We start from the raw sequence: 27,344 nt of genomic DNA, 5'->3' as shown, positions 1-27,344 counted from the left end.
CGGTTTGTGGGATCTTAGGTCCCCGAGCAGGGATCGAACCCGTGGCCCACTGCAGTGGCAGCACGGAGTCTTAACCACTGGACCGCCAGGGAAGTCCCCAGGACTTAGTCATTTTCATATCCCTCTCGCAGAGCCTGGGAAAGGGTCTAGCATGAAGCAGCTGTTCAACAACCTTAGCAAAGTAAATTGTATGAGTGACTGCCACAGACAAGACAACAGGTAAGTAGAATTATAACTATTTCCTGTCCTTGAAGTAAATCCTGTCAGTGGGAGAGGAAAAGGCTTAAGAGTGAGATAGGAAGTTAATACATATATTAAAGAGTGATTTTTAAATGTAGATAAAGGAGGAAAAGGATTGGCCTAAATCCAACCACGACACCAGCACAGCTCAAGACACAAGTGAATGTAATTAGAGGCGTAAGGCGTTCATTCCCACATAACCACCGGTTTCTTGTTTAATTACAGTTTTCTTATATGCCCTCTTTAAGACAGGAAGAAAGGTGGGAACGATATTACGGATAATAGAGGCTCCTGTCAGAGAAAGAATTCCAGTGGATACTGGCAGTTCAGCTGTTCTCTTCAGAAAGAGTCTTCAAGACAGCCTGCCTTTTTATTGTGTCTGGTGAAGGTGAAAACGGCTATTAAAAATATCAACGAGGGGATATTTATGGAGTCCCTACCTCATGCTAAATACTTGCGGAAAGTTTTCACAGATTATCAGATTCTCCTAATATGAGTTAGAGATCATGGTCCCCATTTTACAGGAAGAGAACTGAAGATCAGAACAATGAAATGAGTTGCTGAGATTGCAAACCTAGTGCCAGAGCTTTGATCCAACCAAATTTCAGGACTCTTCCTACGACACCGTACAACCCCCTCTTTCGGTGTTTGGAGCACTGACACTCACCTACTGCATTGTGTGAACATGATTCCCATTTAGAGACATCTGGTTTAGGCTATTTCACATCTGCTAAATTGTAATCTGAGGATTCCTTTCACATGAAGCTGGAGAATTTGTCTATACTCCTTGGGCATCTCATGGAAACCGCGCTTAGGTAACTTGTTGTCATAGTAGTGATGGCTGACAGGTGTGTTCTCTCCAGTTTTAGAGAAGGGCCAGAACCCATAGAGTTTCACGTTCTCGCACAGTTCAACTGCCACACTTGTGATCATCAAGCCGGAGGACAAGCGATACTCGGTCACACCTTTAGTCCTCCAGAAGAGGGCAAGGTTTTTCAGGTACTTGGGATGGAAAAATAAAACCCTTTGTCTTGCTTTAGACTCCTTCAGTGTGTAGTACACCTTAAAAGAGGGCGCAGTGTTGGCCCTGAAGGAAAAGGCCGGCAGAAGGAGGAATGCATCTCCATAGGCTGCAGCGTCCTCCAGAAATAGTGCTTTCTTTTCCTTTAAGTTCCCATATCTGCCAAAGTTTTAAAACATCATGATTTTAACAGTAATCATCAAAGGAGCAGTTTTGGTAACATGAGGCTGAATTCACCATTAGCCAAGAAACAGACCCATTTCTATCACTGTATATAAAAGAGACAAACTGCAGACTCAGAGAAAACTTGTGTTAAGTAAGCATCTTGTAAATATCAGGGGTGAGGTCTTCATTTCTCTTTCTTGGCATATCTAGGCTTTCATTTCTACCTTCTTAGGGGCCAATACCCTTACTGGACATACATTTTTTATATTATTTTATCTTCCAACTCAGTAATTTTTTCCGAAGGTTGCTTTTTAATGATGAATTACCTTCCAAATGTATAATGCTGAAATGTTTTCTTGAACATAACACACTCTTAAAATATCTATACATTAAAAAAATTCATTGAGCTGTACATTTGTATATACATGTTATTATAAAATAACAGTTTCCTTTAGAAAGCCTAAAATATCTATATGCATACACACACACACACACACACACACACACGCATCTTAAATTTCCTCCATGGATTGTGATAGCTCTGTGTGTTTAATTTAAATAATACCTCAGTAAATATACTGGTGTGCACGACTGTGTGTGTTTAGAAAATAAGCATTGGGGAGACAGGTACAATATTTTATATTCTCTTAAGCCATACTAGAACTATTTGAGGGGTGTATTCTACTAATAACAATTATTAGTCACTTCGGATGAAAATAGTTGAATAAAACTATATATGGGATTTTCATTAAACAGCCAACATTTTGTAGTAGTTACATTGTGGAAAATAAAATACAGGAATTATTTTTTAGTAATAAACTGCCCGAAGTGAAAACCTGATTTTGCCAGGTTCTCCTAAGGGTTACTCTCTGAAGCTTCTAAATAGACTAAGTTTTTTCAAGAAAGCGCTATCAAGACAGGAGTAACACTAAAATTCTTAAAGGAAATCTAAAAGAGGAACTTCAGTATTGTTTAAAAAGTTCTCATTGGATTAGCAACATTCAGCTTATGACATTAGAAGTACAACTGGACATACCTCTTATGAGCCACAACCTAAATTACCAATATATTCTTATATATTTTCCTAAAAAGCCATTCCAGCTGTATTAGAAGTCAGCCTCAGCAACAAGATTAGTGCTCAGACTAAGAAACAGGTTAAATAATGAGAAAAATGTTCTTGAACAGTTATGTAATTTGAGGTACTTACCTTAGTCTTATGATACTGGGATTTAGAGTCACCAGGTTGGTTTTAGTGCCAACATCATTGGTAAAATTTCCTGTGGTTGGGGGGAGGTTACACCTGAAATGTGGAAGGAAAACTATTCTCAAAATATAACTTGTGAAAAAAAAAAGTACATCCACATACATCCACACATATACATGTGATCATTCTCATTTTATCGGAGAAAATTATTGTTGTTAAGAGGATTCTCAGAATTCATCTGATTTCCATCGAAAAACATTTAATAAGTACTGAACTCTTAGCTGGCATTTCAATATTGGATAAAATAAATGAATTTGATAAATGCTTTCAGTATTATGTAAGATCTTTATAAGTAACAAAACTAGAAATGACAGTTACACCTTGCCTAGCTTTTGAAGAGATCATGATCCTTTTATTAAAATTATTATTTATTGGGGCTTCCCTGGTGGCGCAGTGGTTGGGAGTCTGCCTGCCGATGCAGGGGACGCGGGTTCGTGCCCCGGTCCGGGAGGATCCCTCATGCCGCGGAGCGGATGGGCCCGTGAGCCATGGCCGCTGAGCCTGCGCGTCCGGAGCCTGTGCTCCGCAACGGGAGAGGCCACGGCGGTGAGAGGCCCGCGTACCGCAAAAAAAAAAAAAAAAAAAAAAAAAAAAAAAAAAAAAATTATTATTTATATTAATTAGATTCCCTCAGAGGTATGATCACCAATTTACAGATTTTTTAAAATTGAGGCACTGCGACTAAGGTTATAGTGTCTGCCAGAAGCAAAGGCTATATAAAAAAAAAATCAAAATTTCCTGATTCCCATATGGACTGTTTTTCCACCAAATTAAGCTGTTTAATAAATAAAACCTTGGGCTTCCCTGATGGCGCAGTGGTTGAACGTCCGCCTGCGATGCAGGGGACACGGGTTCCTGCCCCGGTCCGGGAAGATCCCACATGCCGCGGAGCGGCTTGGCCCGTGAGTCATGGCCGCTGAGCCTGCGCGTCCGGAGCCTGTGCTCCGCAACGGGAGAGGCCCCAACAGTGAGAGGCCCGCGTACCGCAAAAAAAAAAATAAATAAAAATAAATAAATAAATAAATAAAACCTTAATGTTCTTATAATGACGTTTTCATATTGATGTTCTCATCCTCTTTTGAGTACTATTTTGCTTTTAAATTGGAAAACAAATTAAGAATTGTAATTTTGAGTAAGTATATTCTTGTCACACAGAAAAGAGAAAGTATCATTTGCAGAATTTCAAGTAGACCATTTCTTTAAAGCTATACATACAAAGGGAGCATCTCTGAGGAAGGCTGTTTAAACTTGATGTGTTCTGTAAGATGAGGTTGAAATATTCTATTCCATGCTCTATGAAATATATGAATAAATGAAACACGTACTTCTCTCAATGATAAAAAAAGATACGTCAGAAAACAAATATGGCACCTTGGGAAAAATAAATATTAATTTAGATAATAGGCCACAGAAATGTCTTCATTAGTGGGCTTCCTGTAACAAATCTACTTTCTAGAACAGTCTCATATTCTCTTTTATTTTTACTTTTTTTGCCGTATGCGAGCCTCTCACTGTTGTGGCCTCTCCCATTGCAGAGCACAGGCTCTGGACGCGCAGGCTCAGCGGCCATGGCTCACGGGCCCAGCCGCTCCGTGGCATGCGGGATCCTCCCGGACTGGGGCACGAACCCACGTCCCCTGCATCGGCAGGCGGACTTCCAACCACTGCGCCACCAGGGAAGCCCAGTCTCATATTCTTTTGAAGACTCAAAGATGATTTCCAATATGGTATCATTGGAGACCCCTAGGGGAAATATTGGGTATTGTATATACACAGTACAGTAAAGCCACTCATCGCCTATTTTTGCTCCTTACACACTTAACTGACAGCTCCCAATCTTCTGAAATGAAAAAAAAAAAAAAATGATAATCAGCTTCTAGATGGTTTTATAAACTATGAAACATGTACAACCAAAATAGAGATAGGCTTAAAAACTAAATAAATTTTAATGACACCAACCATGTACAGCCCCAATTTGACCTTTCAGTTTGGAAGGCTAACTTCAAAAGGAACTCTATATTCAGAAAAATAGCTGGCATCAACAAATGCAGAATCTAGAAATATACGCATTTACTTTAGAGTTATAAATTAAGTAGCTGTTGGGTTTTTTGATTTTTTGGGTTTTTTCCCTGCTTGTTAAACCTAAACTTGTATTTCTTATATCTGCTATAAAGTAAAATGGATGTTTAGGCATAATATTCACCCCAGATGTTTTGGGTATTTTCAGTCTATAAAAAAGTCTATTACAAGAAGAATTATTTATCTTCCTTACGGTTTTTCCATACTGAGTACTTTAACAAAATGGCTAAATCATGCAGGTATTGGCCATTTTCACATTCATCATGACGAACACATTCAATAATTGTTGGGCTGCCAGGTCTGTTGTTCTGTTATTATCTTCAGCATAAAATTAAAGTGAGGGGGAGCTACTGATTCAGAGTCGTGTTTCTTTTTCATGTGCTAAAATGGGCAGCATTAAATCAATAAAGATCAAAGGATCTCCTCTGATGTACGCAATCGGTGCACCTGAAATAGGAAGAAACGGATTTCAACCGACTTTATAAAAAGGTGCATTTCAATTGAAATCCACCTTCACAGGGATGAATCCTCTTTCCATCATATTCTGAAAGTGGAGATGCTCTGTGGCTTGTCTTATTAGTTCAGACACACAGAGGAACCGCTTTTGTTTCTGTTTTGGCAAGCTAGCTTGTATTGAGATATAAACATTTTAAAAGATCAGAATTTAGAAGCTGCACATTTTTTAAAAATTTCAGGCCAGAAACCTAAATAAACATCAATGTTGTGTGGCTATACAACATCTAAGTCAGCATTTTCACAAGTATTACCTGAGAACAAAGTGTTCTTGAAATGCTCTGTTTAAAAAAAAAAAAAAAAAGTATCCTTAATATACTGAAGGCTCTGACAAGTCCTGCAGTGAAGACCCTTGTTGACTATGATCTCATGCAGGGTTTCTGGAAAGTTAAGTGACCACAGCAACATTCAGAGGAACTCATGATCCATTTAACACTTTTGGAAACACACTAGATAAATTGCAGGCTTAAGCAGCAGAGTTCAAAGGCCAAAATTTACACAGAGTATCTTTAGCCTATTCATTTAAAATATCCAGCTGATCTTGGATGTCAAAGAAACCAATCTGACAGAGCTCACCTAAAAACAAAGTCGGATTTATCGATGTCGGCTCCGCAGAGAGACTGATTCAGAATCCCCCCATTTCCAACCACGGCACACTGATTGTAAGGGCACCCCACAAAAGGCTGAGTCTATCAGGAGAAAGGGAAAAACCACCACAAAATAGCTTTAGTTTTAGAGCCATAAACATCATCAGCGTAATTCAAGTAGCTTAATCTTCACACATGCTAAGGAAAGAAAAAGAACAAGAAGCAATACCACAGCGTGTTAATCAACGTATGACATCATAAAAAAATCCTGTAAACCTGTTTCATTTCTCTTGAGAGGAATATATAGCATATCACAGACAAACATAATGTAATAATACAAAATATAATACACTTGTTCTTAAAATGTACTTTAACGTATTTTACATCACATAATTAAGTAAATAAATTGAGGATGGCAAAATCCCACATGGGCCTTTCCGACCAACAGGACCATTTCCAGCCAAAAATAGAAAAGAAAGCAATTCCAAAGTAGCATTAAACTCTCTATTCTTGGCCAGAAAATTAATAGATAATTTAGTGAAAGTTCTCTGTGCTTCTTAAATAGTTAGACCTTCCGGCTCAGTGATGACAGGAGATTTATGCCTGCGATCTCTGTAAATGATCAGCCAGGGTGCTTCAGGGACGCCCAGTAACTCTGTGCAGATTTGTTTCAAATTCATTTCTAAGGCCGGAATCATTTTTGTTTCCTCCAAGGACCCAACTGGCAGACCCCAAAAGACTTCCCACTTTTACCAAATCCTCCGCGGTCTGAAACGTAACTTTTCAATTTGACAGTGTACTTTGCCTTTGCTGGTCACTTTTCCGGAGGTAAGGATGTGACCTTAACCAGCAGCAAGGGTGTCCGCTCAGAGTTCCTCGATGATGAGGTCCTGATTCACCTGCTTTGTCTCCAGCATGTGAGTGTAGGTCCTCAGGGGCAGAGAGCATGTTTATTACTTTTCATTTTCCCCCGTCTTCTACTGCAGACCTCGCCTAGAGGACCACTGCTTTTCGATGGGTGACGACTGGCCCAATGGCCACCTGGGTGCAACCCCCAGTGCCATGTTGGAACCCAGCTGTACCAGCTTACGGGCACCAACCGGTAAATATTCAGGAATTTTGTCAGCCGATTGTGAAACCACTGGTAAATTACAATCGCCACGATGGGGATATTTATACTACTAGGAATCAGGGCAACCCTCCTGCCCAGTGTACCAGCCCCACTGGCAATGCCCCAGGACCAGTGTGGTTCTGAGCTGCCCAACAGATCCTGAATCACCCTGACTCCCGTGTGCTCCTGAATCTGCACTGGGAGATGCCAAACGAGTGATGAGAACTCTCTTTCAGCATGTCTGCGTTTGTCCATAAAAATGAAAAATCATGTTGTGTTTCTGGTGCGAGAAGCACTTTCCCAAGTCATAACTTGTTAACACATGGAATCCATCCAACAACCTTGAGGGCATTTTACAGATGGGAAAATGGAGGCATGAGTTTAAGGAAGGGCTAGAAAGCAGCAGAGCTGGGATTCAAACCCAGGCAGGCTGGTTCAGAGTCCATGGTCTTAATCACAACACATTATACAGGTGCTGTCTGTCATTCTAGGGATGAAAGGTTAACTGAAGGATGTGCCTTATTTCCCTGCACAGATGTGACGCCCAGCAGAGTGCCTGGCTCTTTCATGAATGGTTCCCACAGGCCCTGGGCTACTTCAAATCACTGAACTTCTAGCGCAAGATGTTTCCAGACCGTGTTTACTAACCGATACCACAGTAAATTCTGAATTTTACAGACAGGGCAGAATGCAAATAGGCTCTTTATGGTACAATAGAAAAGATTACTGAGGGGAACATATCTCCAATTAAGCACTCAAAGTAATGAACGTATTTCTCTGGCTTCTTGGTGAACTGGGAGGAAAACATCCACATGCTTTGGTATCTTACGTTCAGTAAGCGTTCAAATAAATGACAATTTCAACGTTCCTTACAATAAGGCTCCTAAGAAAACGCAAATCTGGGCGACTCAACTGCCTGCTTGTTGCTAACTCTGGTTGAAAACCAGCTTTGTTGTTTTCCTTTCAAGTAACTTAGCAAAGCTTTGGAGTAAGTGACTTCACAACATTTCATCCAAAGCATCTATTGCGATCTCCTTGCTGTGTGCCCCACGGAACAAAGCAGGGTTGGGGTGTGGGAAGCAACCTCGGATGCTGTGTCTGTGGAAGGGGATGTTGAAGAAACACAGAAAAGTGACCTCGCTTTGCAGCTGTTACTGTATTAACTTCAGAATTTCCTCCCCCTAGTTTTAAAAAGTCAGTATTAATTTGGAAAATGGATGCTGTTGTTAACTGCATCCAGAATTATCAAGCCTATGCTAAGTTATTCTTTTCAAGGTGCCAATCAGAAGCAAAAAAGTACCTGCAGCTCCTCTGTTCTGACCAGCCTAAAGCAAGGAAAACACGAGCAAAAATGGCAAAGGTGAAAGAGTTAGTTGTTCTCTGTGGAACTCCCCAAGGTCTTCCCTGATAAGGGATATAAATATTCTTTAGTTGCTATCTTTTCAGCTATTGGTAATTTCAGTGCCTCACGAGGGGACTTTCAGAATGCCGTATGAGTTATTATTTTGGTCCCCGTTCCCTTCCGGAAAATGTGCAATATTTTTTTTCTCTAACATTGTGTATTGATTTTTCATTCATTCCCAGAAAATTATACTTCCTTTGAATTGTAATATTAAAAAAAAGTGGAACTTACATGACAATAAAATAGTTGAAACAAGTCAAAGGTCCAGCAAAATGGAATTAATTGTAAGAACTGAAAATTCTACAGTTGGTAAACTGCATATATAAAGCGATCCCATTTTGACCACTGACTTGGCCTAATTGCTTTTCATCAAATCATAAAAAGATGCCTGAGGGCTTCCCTGGTGGCGCAGTGGTTGAGAGTCCGCCTGCCGATGCAGGGGACACGGGTTCGTGCCCCGGTCCAGGAAGATCCCACATGCCATGGAGTGGCTAGGCCCGTGAGCCATGGTCGCTGAGCTTGCGCATCTGGAGCCTGTGCTCCGCAACGGGAGAGGCCACAACAGTGAGAGCCCCGCTTACCGCCAAAAAAAAAAAAAAAAAAAAAAAAGATGCCTGAGAGTGTAGTTCATCAGCAGTGGGATATTTTCAGTAGAAAAATTCCCCCCAAATTTGGATTTATAGTGTAACGATACAGCATCATTACTCATTAGTTTAAATAACGAATATGTAATGAATGCATCTGTGCACTGGGGAATGTCCTAGGAGCTTGGGATACATAAGAACACAGTAGATAAAAATCCCTGTCTTGTGGAGGTTACCTTTACGGACCGCAAATTCTTATGTATTTACTTCCCAAAGATTAGCCACATAAACCTACAGTTCATTGTGAAGGAACTGATTTAGTCACTGAAACTGACAACTGGAGGAGTCTTACTGGAGGTGAAAAATGGTCATTTTCCCAAGCCCTGGTAATTACTATGCAGAAAGCCCAAGTACCTCATCTCATTCAAGGATGAGTCATGAAGACTCAAGGGCTGGAAGAGCTTATCACTTAAGATATAAATACCATTCCCCGCAGAGCCACAAGTATTCAAAACTGCCTTCTGAAAATGGACTGCCATGCGTATCTTACACAACAGAGTGTGGCATTTTAATGAATTAACTGCTCCATTCTTATATCCTAATCTGAGCCAACATTCACCTTAAATGGTGACACAAACCACAAGAAATTCTCACTCACCACTGGCAACATATCAAAAATGTTCCCTCTGATTTGGATTTTGCTTTTACTTTCCACCTCGTAACTCATGTTCGTCCCGACGGGAGTGTTATTTTGAGAAACAACGAAGTTTTGAACGGCATCACAACACGAAGCAAGTTCCACTCTGCGAAGGAAAAGGATAAAAGTGAATCAAGGAATAAGATTAAGAAACCCAAAATAGAGACGACGATGGAAAACGCAGAAGAGGATTTTGCCATACTGACTTTCAGAGAGAAGATACCTCATTCGCAAAGATGACATTTTTATCTCATTCCATTCTAACTGTCCCTGGATGGTGCAAGAGTGCTGTGGTAGGATTAAATAGCAAAGAACATCAACGTACTTACACGCAGGTAGGGACCGAGTCACCCATAGGAAATACTGATTATATAACGGTTTAAATACAAAGACTTCTTTCTCATGATAATGTTGTAACAACAAAGAGAAAACGACAGAATACCTTCTAATTATTTTATTAAACAGTACAGAAACTAAATTAAGACCAGTGTCACAAATCATCACCAAAGCAATATGTAATCATTTATTATGAGACAAGTTCAACGAAAAGAAGCATCATTCAATACAGTGCTTTTTTTTGAGCTTCACTGAGGTATAATTCACAAATACGTATGGGGAATTCCCTCGCGGTCTAGTGGTTAGGACTCTGTGCTTCCTAACAGGGGGTCTGGGGTTCGATCCCTGGTCGGGGAACTAAGATCCCACAAGCCTCGCGGTGCGGGCAAAAAAAAAAATATTCACAAATACAAATTGTTTATGTTCATGCTTTAATATGCATACATACTGTGCAATCATCACCATAAACAAGCTAATCAACATGTCCATCATGTCACATAGTTACCTTTTAATCTTTTTTTTTTTGTGGTACGCGGGCCTCTCACTGTTGTGGCCTCTCCCGTTGCGGAGCACAGGCTCTGGACGTGCAGGTCCAGCGGCCATGGCTCAGGGGCCCAGCCGCTCCGCGGCATGTGGGATCCTCCCGGACCGGGGCACGAACCTGTGTCCCCTGCATCGGCAGGCAGACTCTCAAGCACTGCGCCACCAGGGAAGCCCTCTTCTTTTTTTTATAGTAAGAATACTTGAGATTTACCCTCTTAGCAAATTTCAAGTATGCAATACAGTACTGCTAAACGACAACTACACTGCTGTACTTTAATAGACTGAATTTTTTTTTTTTTTCGGTACCCGGGCCTCTCACTGCTGTGGCCTCTCCCGTTGCGGAGCACAGGCTCTGGACGCGCAGGCCCAGCGGCCATGGCTCACGGGCCCAGCCGCTCCGCGGCATGCGGGATCCCCCCGGACCGGGGCACGAACCCGCGTCCCCCGCATCGGCAGGCGCACTCTCAACCACTGCGCCACCAGGGAAGCCCCTAGACTGAATTTTTAAATGACGTGAATTTAAAGTTGCCATTCTTTACAGAAAGCCCAGAAAAATGTAATTTAGTACTGAGCTATATTTCGAAACTATTCCTATGGAGTGAAACCTTATTGTCAGAATGCAGACCCAGAAAGGTCCTTCCAGGGGTTGTTGGAATTTGCCCCCAACCTCTGGCAGGTGAATCCAGAACCACTCAGAATTTATATTTTGCTTATGTAATTCTCTGGGGATGTAGACTCCATAGCGTCTCTTGATAATTATTCCACAGTTTAATCAACCTTGAAGTCAAGAGACTCTTTGATTTGCACACTTGAACTCTCTTCACTTAAATCCACCTCCCTGGTTAGTTTTTCATAGAATCTCTCCATAAAAAAACACTTCACGTAATTGAAAATGGTAATCATCAAGCACAACTTGAACCTTTTCAATTTTGAAGCATTTAGAGAATTTCCTCTTCTCTCAGATTTTCTCCATAAGACCAGCTTTTTCATTAATGTCACCTTGTTCATCTTTTAAACCTTTACTGATTTCTCCATTTTACTTAAAAATATATATTAGGGCTTCCCTGGTGGCGCAGTGGTTGAGAGTCCGCCTGCCGATGCAGGGGACACAGGGTCGTGCCCCGGTCCGGGAAGATCCCACATGCCGCAGAGCGGCTGGGCCCGTGAGCCATGGCCGCTGGGCCTGTGCGTCCAGAGCCTGTGCTCCGCAACGGGAGAGGCCACAACAGTGAGAGGCCCGCGTACCGCAAAAAAAAAAATAAATAAAATAAATAAATAAATATATATATATATATATTAAAGTTGGATCCCACCACAGCACAAGGAACAGTGACTATGCAGCAGACAGAGCTGACTGTGGTCAGTACTGATACCCTGAATTCCTAACTGGCCCTTTCCCATCGCATATTTTTTTTTTACTGGTTTTTGGTCCTGAAGGGTATACCTTTATACATGTTCCTACGGAATTTGGTTCTTTTGAAAGAATACAATGCTTTAATCCGTCACAGTCATTTTGAATTATATTCCAGTCTTCGTGAATGCCAGTAATTCTCAGGGTATGAAAAGTCAGTGCTGTGATATTATTTGTACCCTAAAAATCAAGAATTTCAAATTAGCGCATATCAGTTAGCTGATATTATTAAAATAGTATATTCTGACTTGAATTCTATCACCTGCTTATTATTTCTCTTTGTATTTCAGAACCTACCATTTCTAATAGCTCATGGAGACCAGACCAACAAAAGAAAAAATTGAAAATGAAATGATGTGTAGTCAAAAATATGATACTAAGTATTTGTAATTATAAATTTAATTTTATAACCATTCATGTGACATACTGCAAACTCAGAAATCCTTATGTGTTTATAATTTTAAATGTCTCTTCTATGCAGCATGTTGAGGAAGGCAATGGAATAGATTCTCATTTACCTTTTACAAGTAGCTTAATTTCTCTAAGGATATTTGGTGCTTGAAAGAATATTGCATCACAAAAAAACCCCACTAAGCAGGGCTTCCCTGGTGGTGCAGGGGTTTAGAATCTGGCTGCCAATGCAGGGGACACGGGTTCAAGCCCTGGTCCAGGAAAAATGCCACATGCCACAGAGCAACTAAGCCTGTGCGCCACAACTAATGAGCCTGCACTCTAGAGCCCGCAAGCCACAGCTACTGAGCCCGCGTGCCACAACTACTGAAGCCCGCGCACCTAGAGCCCGTGCTCCACAACAAGAGAAGCCACCGCAATGAGAAGCCCGCACACCGCAACAAAGAGCAGCCCCTGCTTGCCGCAACAAGAGAAAGCCCGTGCGAGCAACGAAGATCCAATGCAGCCAAAAATAAATAAATAAATAAATTTAAATGCAATTATTAAAAAAAAAAAAAACACTAAGCAAAGTACCCTTTGTGGGTTTTTTTTTTCCCCTGCTCTGATTTTTTATTTATTTATTTATTTATTTATTTTTTTTTTTTTGCTTTATAACAAATTTAATCAGTTATACATATACATATGTTCCCATATCCCCTCCCTTTTGCGTCTCCCTCCCACCCTCCCTATCCCACCCCTCCAGGTGGTCACAAAGCACCGAGCTGATCTCCCTGTGCTATGCGGCTGCTTCCCACTAGCTATCTACCTTACGTTTGGTAGTGTATATATGTCCATGCCGCTCTTTCACTTTGTCACAGCTTACCCTTCCCCCTCCCCATATCCTCAAGTCCATTCTCTAGTAGGTCTGTGTCTTTATTCCTGTCTTACCCCTATGTTCTTCATGACATTTTTTTTCTTAAATTCCATATATATGTGTCAGCATACAGTATTTGTCTTTCTCTTTCTGACTTACTTCACTCTGTATGACAGACTCTAGGTCCATCCACTTCATTACAAATAGCTCAATTTCATTTCTTTTTATGGCTGAGTAATATTCCATTGTATATATGTGCCACATCTTCTTTACCCATTCATCCGATGATGGACACTTAGGTTGTTTCCATCTCCGGGCTATTGTAAATAGGGCTGCTATGAACATTTTGGTACATGTCTCTTTTTGAATTATGGTTTTCTCAGGGTATATGCCCAGTAGTGGGATTGCTGGGTCATATGGTAGTTCTATTTGTAGTTTTTTAAGGAACCTCCATACCGTTCGCCATAGTGGCTGTACCAATTCACATTCCCACCAGCAGTGCAAGAGTGTTCCCTTTTCTCCACACCCTCTCCAGCATTTATTGTTTCTAGATTTTTTGATGATGGCCATTCTGACTGGTGTGAGATGATATCTCATTGTAGTTTTGATTTGCATTTCTCTAATGAGTAAAGATGTTGAGCATCCTTTCATGTGTTTGTTGGCAGTCTGTATATCTTCTGTGGAGAAATGTCTATTTCGGTTTTTAAATAGTTTTTTTTCTGGGAGTTCCCTGGTGGTCTAGTGGGTCGGATTCGGCGCTTTCACTGCTGTAGCCCCAGGTTCAGTCCCTGGGCGGGGAACTGAGATCCTGCAAGCTGTGCAGTGTGGCCAAAATGTTTTATAAAAATTGTTTTTTTCTGAAATTATTTTCAATTATTATATTATAAAAATTTCAAACCCTCAGGAAAGTTGACAGAATTGGACACTGAGCATTTGAATAATGACCAGCTAACTCTACAAGTAATTTTTTACTCTATTTGCCTTGTTGTGTATTAATCCATCAATCCATTTTTGTTGTTATAGTTACTGCAATTCAACATAAATTACAGGTACCAGTACACCTCACCCCTAAATACATCAGCATGTTTATCATTATTTTGCATTTTGGGGTAGAATTTACATACAATAAAATCCCAAGTGCATTCAATGAGTTTTGAGACGTGCATATACCCCTGTAACCCAATGCCCTGTCAAGGTATAGAATATTACCAACCCCACTAGATAATTCCCTCAAATTATTTCCCAGTCCACCTCCAGCCCTCCCCCACCTCAAGGCAACCACTTTTGTGATTATTTTTTACCAAACATTAGTATTGCCTGTTCCAGAATCTATATAAACATATACATAAATCTATATAAATAAATATAAATCTATATAAATCATATTAACGCAACATTGTAAATCAGCTATACTCCAATAAAAATGTTTTTAAAAATTAATTTAAAAAAGAATCATATTGTATACATGCTTTTGTGTAAGGCTTCTTGCACTTGGCATAAATGTTTTTGCAATTCACGTATGTTGCCATGTATGTCAGTAATTTATCCCTTTTTATTGCTAGAGTAGTGTTGCACTGTCTGAATGTACCAGAATTGATTTAGCCACCCCCACCCCTGCACTTTTAAAAAAATCACTATCAAAAATCAATGTTAAATACCTAATCATTCCTAATAACATCCCAGGAAAAAATCGGAATAATTATCCAAAATGTCATTTCTGCAGCCTATGTTGGGTCACTGACTAATGGGACATTTTAAGCCTTTATAGTTAGTGGCAGAATTATAAATTTATGCTCTTTGTCATTTCCCAGTTCATCTGCATGGTAAAGATCCCCATAAATAGCCAGCGTTAGTATAGAGCTGAGATGCTTAGAACAAACAAAACAAAATGGAATTTTATTTCTATTATTCCATTTCCCATCATCCCTAAAAAGAGAGTCAATTCTAATCCTTGGTGACTCCAAAGTCAACTAGATGTGCTCACAATAATGGGCATGGCAATTTCCCCCTTCTTGTGTAAAAAGAGCAAGAGACATTAAGAAATGAAGGACACTTGGTATTCACTAGATGTGATAGTGAATTTCACCTGTCAACTGAGCCAAGTCAATGCCCAGAGAGCTGGTGAAACTATTTTTGGGGGTGTCTGTGAGGATGTTTCAGGAAGGATTAGCATTTGAATCGATAGATGGAGTCAAAAAGCTCACCCTTTCCAATGTATAGTAAATATCCAACCAGATCAGCATTCACAAACCTCACCCTGGTAAAGCACTGTACTCTCCAGAGCATTTTCACACCTATTATGACATCTGATGCCCACAACAACCGGGGAGATAGAAAATATAATTATTCCCATTTTATTTATTTATTTTTTAAAGTAGTAAGTAGTCTTATTCATTTATTTTTGGCTGCGTTGGGTCTTTGTTGCTGTGCGAGGGCTTTCTCTAGTTGTGGTGAGTGGGGGGCTACTCTACATTGCAGTGCTCAGGCTTCTCGTCACACAGGCTTCAGTAGTTGTGGCTCGTGGGCTCAGCAGTTGTGGCTCACGTGCTCTAGAGTGCAGGCTCAGCAGTTGTGGCGCACGGGCTCAGTTGCTCCGTGGCATGTGGGATCTTCCCGGACCGGGGCTCGAACCCATTTTCCCCTGCATGGGCAGGTGGATTCTTAGTCACTGCGCCACCAGGGAAGCCCCCATTCCCGTTTTAGAGATGAGAAAACTGGAGTTGAGAGAGTTTATGGGTTAGAACCAAGGTGCCCAGGTTGTTCGTGACTCCAGCTTATGTCTTTTGACATTCACTTCTTTGCAGTTTACACTAGAGTCTCTTGTGTGGGTAATGCTGTCATTTGAGCTTCTTCCTTTGGGATGCTTTCCATAGTGGCACCAAACAACATAGCAGTTCCCAAAATAATGCTGGTAGCACCCCACTGACAGCTTGTCCAGACATACCTCAAAGGCTGCAAAAAATTTTACATGTGAATATTCCAAACCCTCTATATAACTGAGACATTCAAGGCTCTTATTTTACATGGAGGGTTACACGATTCCCGATGGATGGGATCAAGGTTGTCAAGTGGTCCAGACAATGTGTCCTCGGATTTAATGGAGAAGAAACCCCTGGTTTAATGATGCTCTAACCCTTGCTGTGTCACACCTTCAGCAACTTCCTCTACGCAATCCAGTTCCAAAAGGAAATCTAGTCCCTTCCACCCGCCGCTCCCAGAAAAGAATAGGGACTCTCTGTACTGCATTGATTTCCAGAACTGGAAAGAGTTCACATTCTTTCAAAAGTGCTTAAACTCTCAAGAAGTAGGTGGGAGTCAAGTGGGAGTGGCATGGACATATATACACTACCGAACGTAAAATACCTGGCTGGTGGGAAGCAGCCGCATAGCACAAGGAGACCGGCTCGGTGCTTTGTGACCACCTAGAGGGGTGGGATAGGGAGGGTGGGAGGGAGGCTCAAGAGGGAGGGGATATGGGGACGTGTGTGTGCATATGGCTGATTCATTTTGTTGTGCAACAGAAACTAACACAGTATTGTGAAGCAATTCTACTCCAATAAAGATCTATTAAAAAAAAAAAAAAAGTAGGTTGGTCCTGGGAGAATCTGGCTTAATACTTTTCGCCTTGATCTATAAAGACAGAATCTGAAAATGTCCAAAGTCATCTCTGCATCACAGTTGGTCTAATGAAATACTTGTGAGAGAGATTTTTGTTCAGACTGTAGAAATTCGTTTTTCTTTGCCACCCTAGGTGCTGAGTGCTTCCTTGGTTTTTATCTTTGCTTTTTTGTTTTTGTTTTGTTTCTTTTCTTTCTGATTCATTTCAAGTCCCAGGTCAAAATTCTTCTTCAGTTCTAAGCGGGATGCTTCCTGGATTTCCATGAAATGTTAAGGACGGTTTAAGGCTTGCAGTGCACAAGACCCTACAGGACACTCTGAATACTAACCACCTAAGTGTCCCAGCCCAGGGCTCACAGGCCTCTCTTCTGTTTATCAAACTCCTGAGACTCCCTAATGAGTCTGGAGCAGCCAGGGTGAGGCAAAGGCTAAAGGCACTTTCCAAGAATTAATAAAGAGCTGCCTTTCTTCTGGCGTCCATTCCCTAAGATTCTAATGAGGCTCCTAGGAAAAGGGGCTTTAAAACATAAGCACCCGCACACATTCAAAGGACTCCTGTGTTTTCTAACGTGGCCACATTTCTCTTCTGTCACCAAGATCACAGCATACCTGGGCCAAGCAATGCACCAGTCACCTCTCTTGTGTGGATGCTCCCTTTTCTGCCTTTCTTCTATCCCTCCCCCACATTATATAATTTATTGATGGACCAATCATAACAATCTCAAATATTTAGTGCCTTCTCGCTCTGTGCTAAATATTTTACATATATTGTCTCAGTTAGGGGATACCATAACCTTACAAAATAGGTTCCATTGATACTCACCTTCCAACTGAGGACAACTCAGGCTTGTCAAAGGTAAGCCGGTCACATATCACACATGCCTTCGCTCACCCATTCATTCATTCATACATATTTATTTAGCATGTAGGCAGGCACTGAGCACTGTGCCATCTACGCACTGGTGAATGAAATAAGCACCGTCTCTGCCTTTGTGCTGTTTATGATCTTAACCAGTAACATGTGCTTGTTCGAGCCACCCTATCTCACTGCCCAAAAGATGTTTATAGAATCTACAAGTTCAAAATTGAAAGCACACTTACAAAACGCAAGAGGGTGCAATGGACTCAAAGGGCCTTTTCTGTCGTGTAGGTGTTGATGTCGCGTCCCGTACAAGACCCCAGCCCAGCCTCTGTACACACAGTCATCACACCCCAGCGACCATACTGGACTCTGGGTGAGTTCGTGTGTTTGCATGTGGGCCTGTGTGTGCAGCTCTGTGGTGTAAGGGCCGGGGGAAGGGAGGAGAGGAAGAATAATTTGGTGGTGGAAGTTGAGAATAAGTCATAAGCCATTTAAGGAGTAAGATTCCCAGGTTTTAAATGGACTTGGTATAACTCAGCAGTGAGCACTGGCTCACTAAAAAATCCCACTGTGAACTGAACAATATAAGTAAAAGAATAGTGACCTGGGAGGAGAGGGGAGAGATGCCTTCTCCTCTCTGATGCTCAAGCCACACTCACTGTGCTTGGGTCTGGTGTAGAAACTCTGCTTCCAGAGGCACCTGGAGAAACCAGGGCCTGTCCGGAACTCATACTGTCCAGATGGGAGAAGAAGAGATTCAGAGGCATTCAACAGCTGTCTTCAAACACTGTACGGACTTGGGAGGAATTGGATTTGTGTAACTTCGAGACACCAAACCAGGACCAACGCATGGAATGATTCAGCCCGTAGTTACCCAACACCCACTGAGTAATGGCCATAGTTCAAGGTCATGAGGACTACAACTTATAAATTCTTCAACGCAAATATGAGGAAAGCATGGATGGACCCTGCCCTCTGGGAGTTTACTTACGTCAGGAGAGACAGACACCAAATGTGACTGGTACTTCAGTATAATTTCAACGTGACACAGATAGACATCAGAAGAGGCTGTGCTGAGCGCACAGAGGAAGGGCACTTGAACTAGCCTGAGGGGCAAGGGAAGGTTCCAAGAAGGTGTTAGTACATGCCCAGCACATAGGGCTCACAGGATAAGTATGTGTTCAGTGAATGAAGGAACCCACGTTTGGGGCAAGTCACTGGACAGTAAGGGAAGGAGACCAGAGGGAGGAAGGCCCACTGCTGTTAGAGTTCACCTAGTTAAAGACTGAAAGGGCCCACAGAGAGCAAGCGATGTGAGGGTGCAAACGCTGGGGTGGGGGAGATGTGAGACCTACCTAGATCTACCGAGTAGGTGAAAGAACAAAGTGAAGAGATTAAAGTAAGGCTGCCGGGAGACAGAACCATGACTCCGTCACACGATGCTCGTGTCGGTCTCTCCCTAACCCTCAACACTCCCCGGTGGAATTCACTCGTTTCACAATCGAGAGCATCCTGTGTTTCAGGCGCCGTGCTAGACCCTGGGAACAGCTCAAGGAATAAAAGAGACTCTGCCCTGCCGTCATCTGGAACTTGGAGCAGCACAGAAGTAGAAACTGGAAGAAGCCTTCCGGCAAAGCAATAAGGTGATGAATAGTGGCTTACCTCTGTTCAATAGGGGGATCTTTTGTGTATTAAGTGTCACTGAATTGCAAGGAAAGTCTGTCCTCAGAAGGTTGTATAAGCAAAGGACAGTGTAATGCCCCCTCTGGAGAGCAAGGAAACTATCGTATTCCTAAGCTTCTAAATTCCTGAAAAAGAATGGAAAGCTACTTAATCAATGCAGACAACAGTTTTCAATTTTCAGTTTTCCTATGACAGGTAATTGCAGAAGAGAGGGAGCCAGGTTAATGAGAAAGAGGAAGCTAAAGCCACAAAAAACCAAGGGAAAAAGAGAAAGACGTGGACAGAGCATGAGACCAAGAAGGAAAAGAAAAGAGACAGAAACATACATGTGAAATCCGGGGAAAGCAGAGGAGAGGAGACAGAAAGCGAGAGACAGTCACGTGCCCACAGCCAGAACACCAAGACCCGAAAGGATCCAGAGAGCAGTGTGAACACTCACACGATCACGCAGAAGCCTGCGTTCACACAGCCAGCACATTCGACAGAAAAGGGGTCAGAATGAGCCCCAAGATAGAGGCCCAGACAGGAACATAAAAAGCAAAACGTGAGTTTGTGGCTCAAGAATATTCATGCGTAAATGATAGTAAATACGCGCATGGTGCCCACTATGTCCCAGACATTCTTTTTTGGGGGAGGGGCCTTCTATTTTTTAAATTTTTATTGGAGTATAGTTGACTTACAATGGTGTGTTAGTTTCAGGTGTACAGCAAAGTGAATCAGTTACACATATACCTGTATCCCCTCTTTTTTAGATCTTTCCCATATAGGCCATTACAGACTACTGAGTAGATTTCCCTGTGCTATACAGTAGGTCCTTGTTGCTTATCTATTTTATGTATAGTAGCGTGTATATGTCAATCCCAGTCTCCCAGTTTATCCCTTCCCCCATCCCCCCGGTAACCATAAAATTGTTTCCTACAGCTGTGACTCTATTTCTGCCCCAGACATTCTTTGAAGCGCTTGACATAGTAACTTATAAAATCTTCATCAAGGTGCCAGGAGGCGAACACTATTTTCATCACAACTTTTTATTCTTATTTTTCAGATGTGGGAGCTGAGACACAGAGAGGCTAAGCTACTTGCCTGAAGTCACACAGCTGGTAACTGGTGACTGAGATTTGAACCTAAGTCTTTTTTTTTTTTTTTGCGGTACGCGGGCCTCTCACCGTTGTGGCCTCTCCCGTTGCGGAGCACAGGCTCCGGACGCGCAGGCTCAGCGGCCATGGCTCATGGGCCCAGCCGCTCCGCGGCATGTGGGATCCTCCCGGACCGGGGCACGAACCCGTGTTCCCTGCATCGGCAGGCGGACTCTCAACCACTGCGCCACCAGGGAAGCCCTGAACCTAAGTCTTAATGTCTGTGTGCCTTATTCTCTCTCTAAATGTCACCTTATTATACACAAATAAACCATAACAGAGACACACAGAGGGAATAAAGCCACCGACACAGCCCACACAGCCACTGTCACAAGACATGTAGATAAATTCCATGACCTTCATGGGAATATACAACTCAATATGTTTTGTAAACTGTGATTAAATATTTTTAAACTTGCTGAATTTCCACAACTACGCAAAAAAGAGTGAAACAGCATCCAAATTCCTTCCTCAAGGGCAAACCCAGCTGGATACAGGTTAAAGCACTGAGGGTTGGGAACTGGGGTCCATGGAGTCAAGGCCAAGGTCAAAATTTCTGCCCAGGCAACAGGCTGCTTAGGGCTGGGAACCAAAACAGACCTGCTAAGACAATGGCAGGGTCTGACACTAAAGAGGACAGATATGAACAGCCAACACCAAGAGGGTAGAGTCAGGAATCAAGTTTAGTGACATGGAACAGTGTTTAGGGTAAACTGAAGATTCATTCATTTGCATGGATATTTATTCAGCAAATCAAGCTCTTAGTACTGTTCTCAGTACCAGGGATATAACAGAGAAAAGAGTCAGGAGGGTCAGGAGCTGGGATAGGCCAAGCCAGGCCTACCGCGTACCAGTGATGCCAGGCTTACCGTGTACCACTGATACCAGGCTTGCCGCGTACCACTGATGCCAGGCCTGCCACGTACCAGTGATGCGTAAGAAAAGGATCCTGGAAGGGTGAGACTGTAGCCCAATGGAACCTCCATTTGTGACAGTAGTGTGAACCTTTGAGATTGGCACGCTGTCAGTGTAAGGTAGGGAGCCCACAGTTTGTGGTGTGAGCTTACTCACTGCCCAAGGGTTGTATAAACTACAAGAACTTGAGGTGCTGCTCTGAGTGGGACAACCCGCTCACTTGAATCCCTAACCTGGTGTTTACATTTTGCTGATTCAGTAATAAAGCAAAGTGAAAGCAAGTCTAACTGAGTCCAAGCCCATATTCATGCAAAACCAAGATCTGGGCCGACCCTGCGGACAGGAGCCCAGGGGAAGCTGTTCCATTTGAACCTGGGGCGTCAGGACTCAGCGCCCCTAGAAGAAGCAAAGTTTAAGCTGAAAACCAAAAGGTGAATAAAGGGAGCCAGGTAAGGCAAGAGAAAGAGAGGGAGGAAGACACTGAGAAACAGAAAACAGGGAGTGTGAAGGCTGGGAGGAGAAAGAACGTGGAACATGCAACGTGTTGAAAGGAACTCTGTTTGGCCCAGTGAGTGGTGTCCTAGGTGGGCAACGCTGCAGAACTGCACCATGACAAGTCTTAGAAGCAAGACAGGGGGAACAACTCAGCTTCCTCCTGTGGGAAAGGATGAGTCAGGGAAGGTCTAGTTACGGAACGTTACAATGAGATCTTAGGGTGTGTCCCCTGACTTCAGTGGGGAGGACAGATGGCGGGGGGCGGGGGCGTTGAATAAGCTGGTGCCATCAGTTGGGAGGATACAGCAGTGACCCAGTGTTGGAGATGGTCTCCAAAGACAACCGCTACCTCTTCCTTCTCTCCCCATGCACGCGAGGTGTTCCTCACATCAAGAAGTAAACTCGAAAGCTCCTTCTCTTGAATCTGCGCTAAACTTTGTGACCCTTGTGACCGAGACAACACAGCACAAGTGGCATTCTGGGTCATAAAAGTCTTGGGGCTTCTGCTTGAGTCTCCTGGAACATTCCATCTCTGGATAGGGAATCCAGCCACCATGCTGTAAGAAGCACAAGTCACACGCAGAGGTTCCCTTGCAGGTGTTGTAGCTGGCCGCCCGACATGAGCTCCTACAAAAGCCAATGTCAACTGCCAGCCGTGAGAAGGAGCCATCGTGGAGGTCCAGCCCAGCCGCCCACCGGACTACAAACCATATGAAAGCCCCTGATGAAGAGTCCCCCAGTTAAGCCCAATCAGCCAGTGGAACTGTGAGAGAATATGAAATCATTGCCTATGTCATCAAGTTGTTTTTTTTTTTTTGGCCGTGCGTGTGGGATCTTAGTTCCCTGACCAGGGATCAAACCCGTGCCCCCCTGCAGTGGAAGCACAGAGTCTTACCCACTGGACTGCCAGGGAAGTCCCAAATCATCAGGTTTTGGGGCAGTTTATTAAGCAGCAACAGATAACAAGAACACCAGTTAATAACTAGGTAACAGTTAAGAGATAATTAGAGCAGCTCTAGCAGTTAGGGCTCTCCAGAGAAACAGAACCAACAGTCTATCAATACTGATGTCTGTCTGTCTGTCTATCTATCTATCTATCTATCTAGATTTATTTTAGCGAATTGGCCCACACAGTCAGGGGAGCTGGCAGGTCTAAAATCTGCAGGGCAGGCGGGCAGGCTGGCAACTCGGCAGGAGGTGATGCTGCAGTCTTGAAGCAGAATCTCTTCTTTTCTGGGAAACCGCACTTTTTGCCCTGAAGGACCTCAGCTGATTGGAGGAGGCCCACACACATTGTCAAGGGTCATCACCTTTACTTCAAGTCAACTGAGGGTAGATGTAAGCCACGCCCTCACGGCAATGCCTAGACTCACATGTGATTACATAACTGGGCACTACAGCCTAGTCAAGGGGACACAGAAAATTAACCATCCCGGTAATGCAGCCCCAAGTTTTGGTGGAGGAGAGAGAGAAGGAGATGGCTTCGCAACATGCTTAGGATGTGAAACCATGAACGTTTGGTGATGAACGGCAAATGGGCACTGAAGGGATGTCAAGGGTAAAACACAGGTTTCCGGTTGGGGCCACTGGGAGGGGGCGATGCCTTCCCCGACACAGGCAGCAGCTTCAACAAAAGCAAGATGGGGGCATGGCCTTTGCACCCTGCGGTACTGTAGTAACCTGTCATCGTTTTCACTCATCCCAGGTCTCATAAGGAGAAAATGAGACCACACGGCAGGCAGCAGTGGAATGAGAAGTTAGATTGTGAAGAAGGAGGGTTGCGAAGCCTCGGAAAACAGGAGAGAGACTCAGTCGTCTGGCTGGTCCAGAGGCCGCTCTGAATGAGCACAAAGCTATGACCAAATGAACTTGCCCAAGTCTCTCCCAGGGCCCCATCGCGGGACTGGCTCCTGACTTTCAAAAATTGTTCCATTAAAGTCAACAGCCAATTATATAAGTGTGGAAAACACAAGTTCTAAAAATACAGAATCAGCTGTTAGGAGGAATGTTAAGATTTTGGAATATATTTTACTTTGCAGACCAAAAAAGAAAAAACAAAAAAACCCTCCAGGTCAGAGTCATTATTACTCAATGTGTGAAGAAAATGCAAAGAAGTCACTCGTTTCTACTTCTATTTAGTTAGATATTTTGGAGGGGGGAAAAAAGGAGTAAGAAACTTTTCTTTTTTTTTTTTTTTGAAGACACCGTCTGGCAGTGTATTTAAGATCCTGAAGTAACAGTCTGAACCCTATGAAGACAGAGTTTTATCATTACAAGGTTGAATCGATCTCACGCGTAATTGCACCAGCGTGCTGGTCTGTGAAGCATTTCCTCAGGAAACTGTTCCCCATATATTTTGTGTTGACACTACTTTCTTTTATAAAAGGTCCCATTATTTCATGACCTTTAAACTGACCAAACCAAGTCCCAATCGTGTGCTTCAGTGACAAGCGATGCATGTGTCTGGCAAAGGGCTCCTTCTGTGCTAAGGATGGGAGTCGCCGTCCTGCACAGATGCAGGGGCAGGTAGGAGGCCGGTTCTGATCATGACCATTTCTGAGCCTGACTCACGTGGACAAATGGGCCGCAAGTGCTCCCAGCAGCCACCACAGCTGCTCACCTCTCAGGCACTCTTCCAGGTCAGCCCCCATGGCTCACTGAGGAATTCACCATCTTCTGCTTTTTTGGCTACAGCCCCAAGCTCAGCTTCTGTTTCTGCCTGGCCTCCGGGACCTGGGCGCTTATTTTCTTGCTTTTGGCCTCTGGTTTCCCTCCACATCCTGACTTTTCATCTCTGCCCTCAGGCTTTGCCCAATAGAAAAGGCATCTTACCCTGAACTTGCCAGGGTAGGATTAGGGTTAGGGTTACGGTTAGGGTTTTGTCCCCATTGAGGGGCTACGTAATCTGGGGAAAGAACGGGATGTAGAACTCTGTGCACTGCCTAGAATTAGGCTGGTTAATTTTCAGGCAACTCAAAGTCATTCCTTGTTGGACCTCTGAAGCGTGTTGCCAAGCACGATTTGACCGGCCATCTTGAAAGGGAGGGACAAGCCACAGACAGTTCCTATAAAGGTAAGTCCTTTTCTACTGCAGATGATGCACAGGAAGACCGCAACCTACTAGTTTCAGTAAAATACCCATTGTAAGCTAGGAAAATGATATTAAACTGAGAATAATAATAGTGATCAAGTATTGAGACTTTAACATATAACAGGCTCTGTACTGAACATTCTATGTATTGAAAATTCATAAAAACTCATGAAAGAAGGTATTACTCATCTTTATCAAACTGATAAAGAAGTGACTTAACCTAATAAGAATGATAACGATGCTACAAATAACCAACTGCCCAGGTGCCTCTTGTCCAAGGTAAAATGGTCCCTAGTGGGAACTCAGCATTCACAGGGAGATCAAATATAACATAAAATCAATGACTATGGAAAACAAACAAAAGGTCAATCAAATAAGACACATGAAGCCAATGTGAAGCTGAGCCTATGCTCTGAGCCCAGAAACCTGAGTATACTTTCCAACTCCTGGTTCCTATACTGAGCCCTGGCTCATTTTAGAAGCATCTAGAAAGATTCTTGGTTCTTCCTGATGAAAATGTTTTCCCATCAATATTTTGCACTCTATAGAATACATGGATCACAGGTAACCAGTGCTATAAATTAATCCCACACACAAAATTCCAATCCATACTTGTGATCAGTGTTCTGAAGGAGAATCTCATCACAGGACAGCAGCAATGGCTTCATCAGGGTGTTCAGGGAAGGCCTTCCTGAACAAGAGATGATGGACGTGGGATCTGAAAGGTTGGTGCCCATGAACAGGGGCATGGGGGGTAGAAGGGATAGAGCTGTCAGGCCTCTGGGGCTGAAGCAAGTATCAGACATTTGAAGAGAAAGAAGACCAACGCAATGGAGCAAAAGGAGCCAGGCGGAGTGTGGTGTGAGGTGGGGCCGGAAAAGTAGGTAGTGGCCAGGAAATATAGGGCCTTAAGGGAGTTTAAGTCTCAGTTTTGAATGCACCCCCCCCGTGGCCCCTCAGTACAACAACAACACCCAGCAGATTCCAAACAGGTTGGGGCAGGGATAGGCTTGGTGGAAGTGAGTTGTGACCACCCATCATCACCCAATTTCCATTAAAAAAAACCCATCCAAAGAAGACGTGGTACATATGTACAATGGAATACTACTCGGCCATAAAAAAGAACGAAATCATGCCATTTGCAGCCACGTGGATGGACCAAGACATTATCATACTAAGTGAAGTAAGTCAGAAAGAGAAAGACAAATACCATATGATATCACTCACATGTGGAATCTAAGTTTTAAAAAATGATTCAAATGAACTTATTTACAAAACAGACTCACAGATTTCAAAAACAAACATACAGTTACCAAAGGGGAAAGGTGGTGGGGAGGGATAAATTAGGAGCTTGGGACTAACATACACACACTACTATATATAAAATAGATAACCAACAAGGACCTACTGTATAGCACAGGGAGCTCTACTCAATATTCTGTAATAACCTATGTGGGTAAAGAATCTGAAAAAGAATGAACATATGTATAACTGAATCATTTTGCTGTACATCCAAAACTAACACAACATTGTATATCAACCATACTCCAATAAAATTTTGTGAAAAAGCCATCCAGCTATTGTATAGAGAACGGAGGAGAAGGGCACCAGCATGATGGATGATGACCATCGTGAAGGTCACTGCAGTAATCCTAAGGAGAAATAGTGATGAAGCAAACAGAGTCCCCCCGACCATAGTCCGTCATGGCGTGTCTCCTATGCACCAGCAAAGATTCCCATATTCTAGAGAGACGTTTCTAAAATACAAACAGGACTCGAGGATGAATGGATATGGGGATGAGGAGGAAGGAGCTAAAAGAACAAATGGAGCAACACAGAAACCCAGGTTGAGAATCTTTCAAGGAGCGAGGAATGGTTTATCATTTCCAGATCCTGATAAGAGGTGAGAGCTCAAACAAAACGGGAAGGGAAAATGCCTTTTGGATTTAGCATGCGGGGTCACTGCTGACAAAGGTGAAATGTTGTCATTAAAGATGTGGGTGGAAGACAGCGTGAGTATAGACAACTCTTTCCAGGGTTCGATTATGCAGTGGAGAAGGGTCTTTGGGTAAGAAGTGAAATGAAAACTCAAATCAAGATGGCACGTCAAAATACCGTGATTTTAGAATCAACTGGCTCACGATGAATATGTGTTTCACACTAAAAACATAGACTGGTTTTGTTGTTGTTTTTTCCTTTTTTATTTCTTGGCTGCATGCGGCATGTGGGATCTTAGTTCCCCGACCAGGGATCCAACCCACACCCCCTGCACTGGAAGCGTGGAGTCAACCACTGGACCACCAGGGAAGTCCAAAAAATAGACTGCC

The 27,344-nt window shown here is 42.9% G+C and overlaps 1 protein-coding gene across 1 annotated transcript in view; it reads right to left on the bottom strand.

Moving 5' to 3' along the window:
• Window positions 1-951: 951 nt before the first annotated feature.
• The window catches only part of ST8SIA6 (ST8 alpha-N-acetyl-neuraminide alpha-2,8-sialyltransferase 6), a gene marked incomplete at both ends in the record, with an annotated part of 130,715 nt that continues 104,322 nt past the window's right edge, over window positions 952-27,344 (bottom strand). The window contains 4 exons of the mRNA XM_079701248.1: window positions 952-1,420; window positions 2,634-2,726; window positions 5,859-5,971; window positions 9,625-9,769. Of these exons, the coding sequence (XP_079557374.1) occupies window positions 952-1,420; window positions 2,634-2,726; window positions 5,859-5,971; window positions 9,625-9,769 (820 nt within the window). The remainder of the gene's footprint in view (window positions 1,421-2,633; window positions 2,727-5,858; window positions 5,972-9,624; window positions 9,770-27,344) is intronic.

This window comes from Hyperoodon ampullatus (genome assembly GCF_949752795.1).
Source record: "Hyperoodon ampullatus genome assembly, chromosome: 3".
NCBI classification, from domain to species: Eukaryota; Metazoa; Chordata; class Mammalia; order Artiodactyla; family Ziphiidae; genus Hyperoodon; species Hyperoodon ampullatus.
Note: the sequence above shows the minus strand (reverse complement) of the source record. Positions and strands in the feature narration are given on the sequence as shown.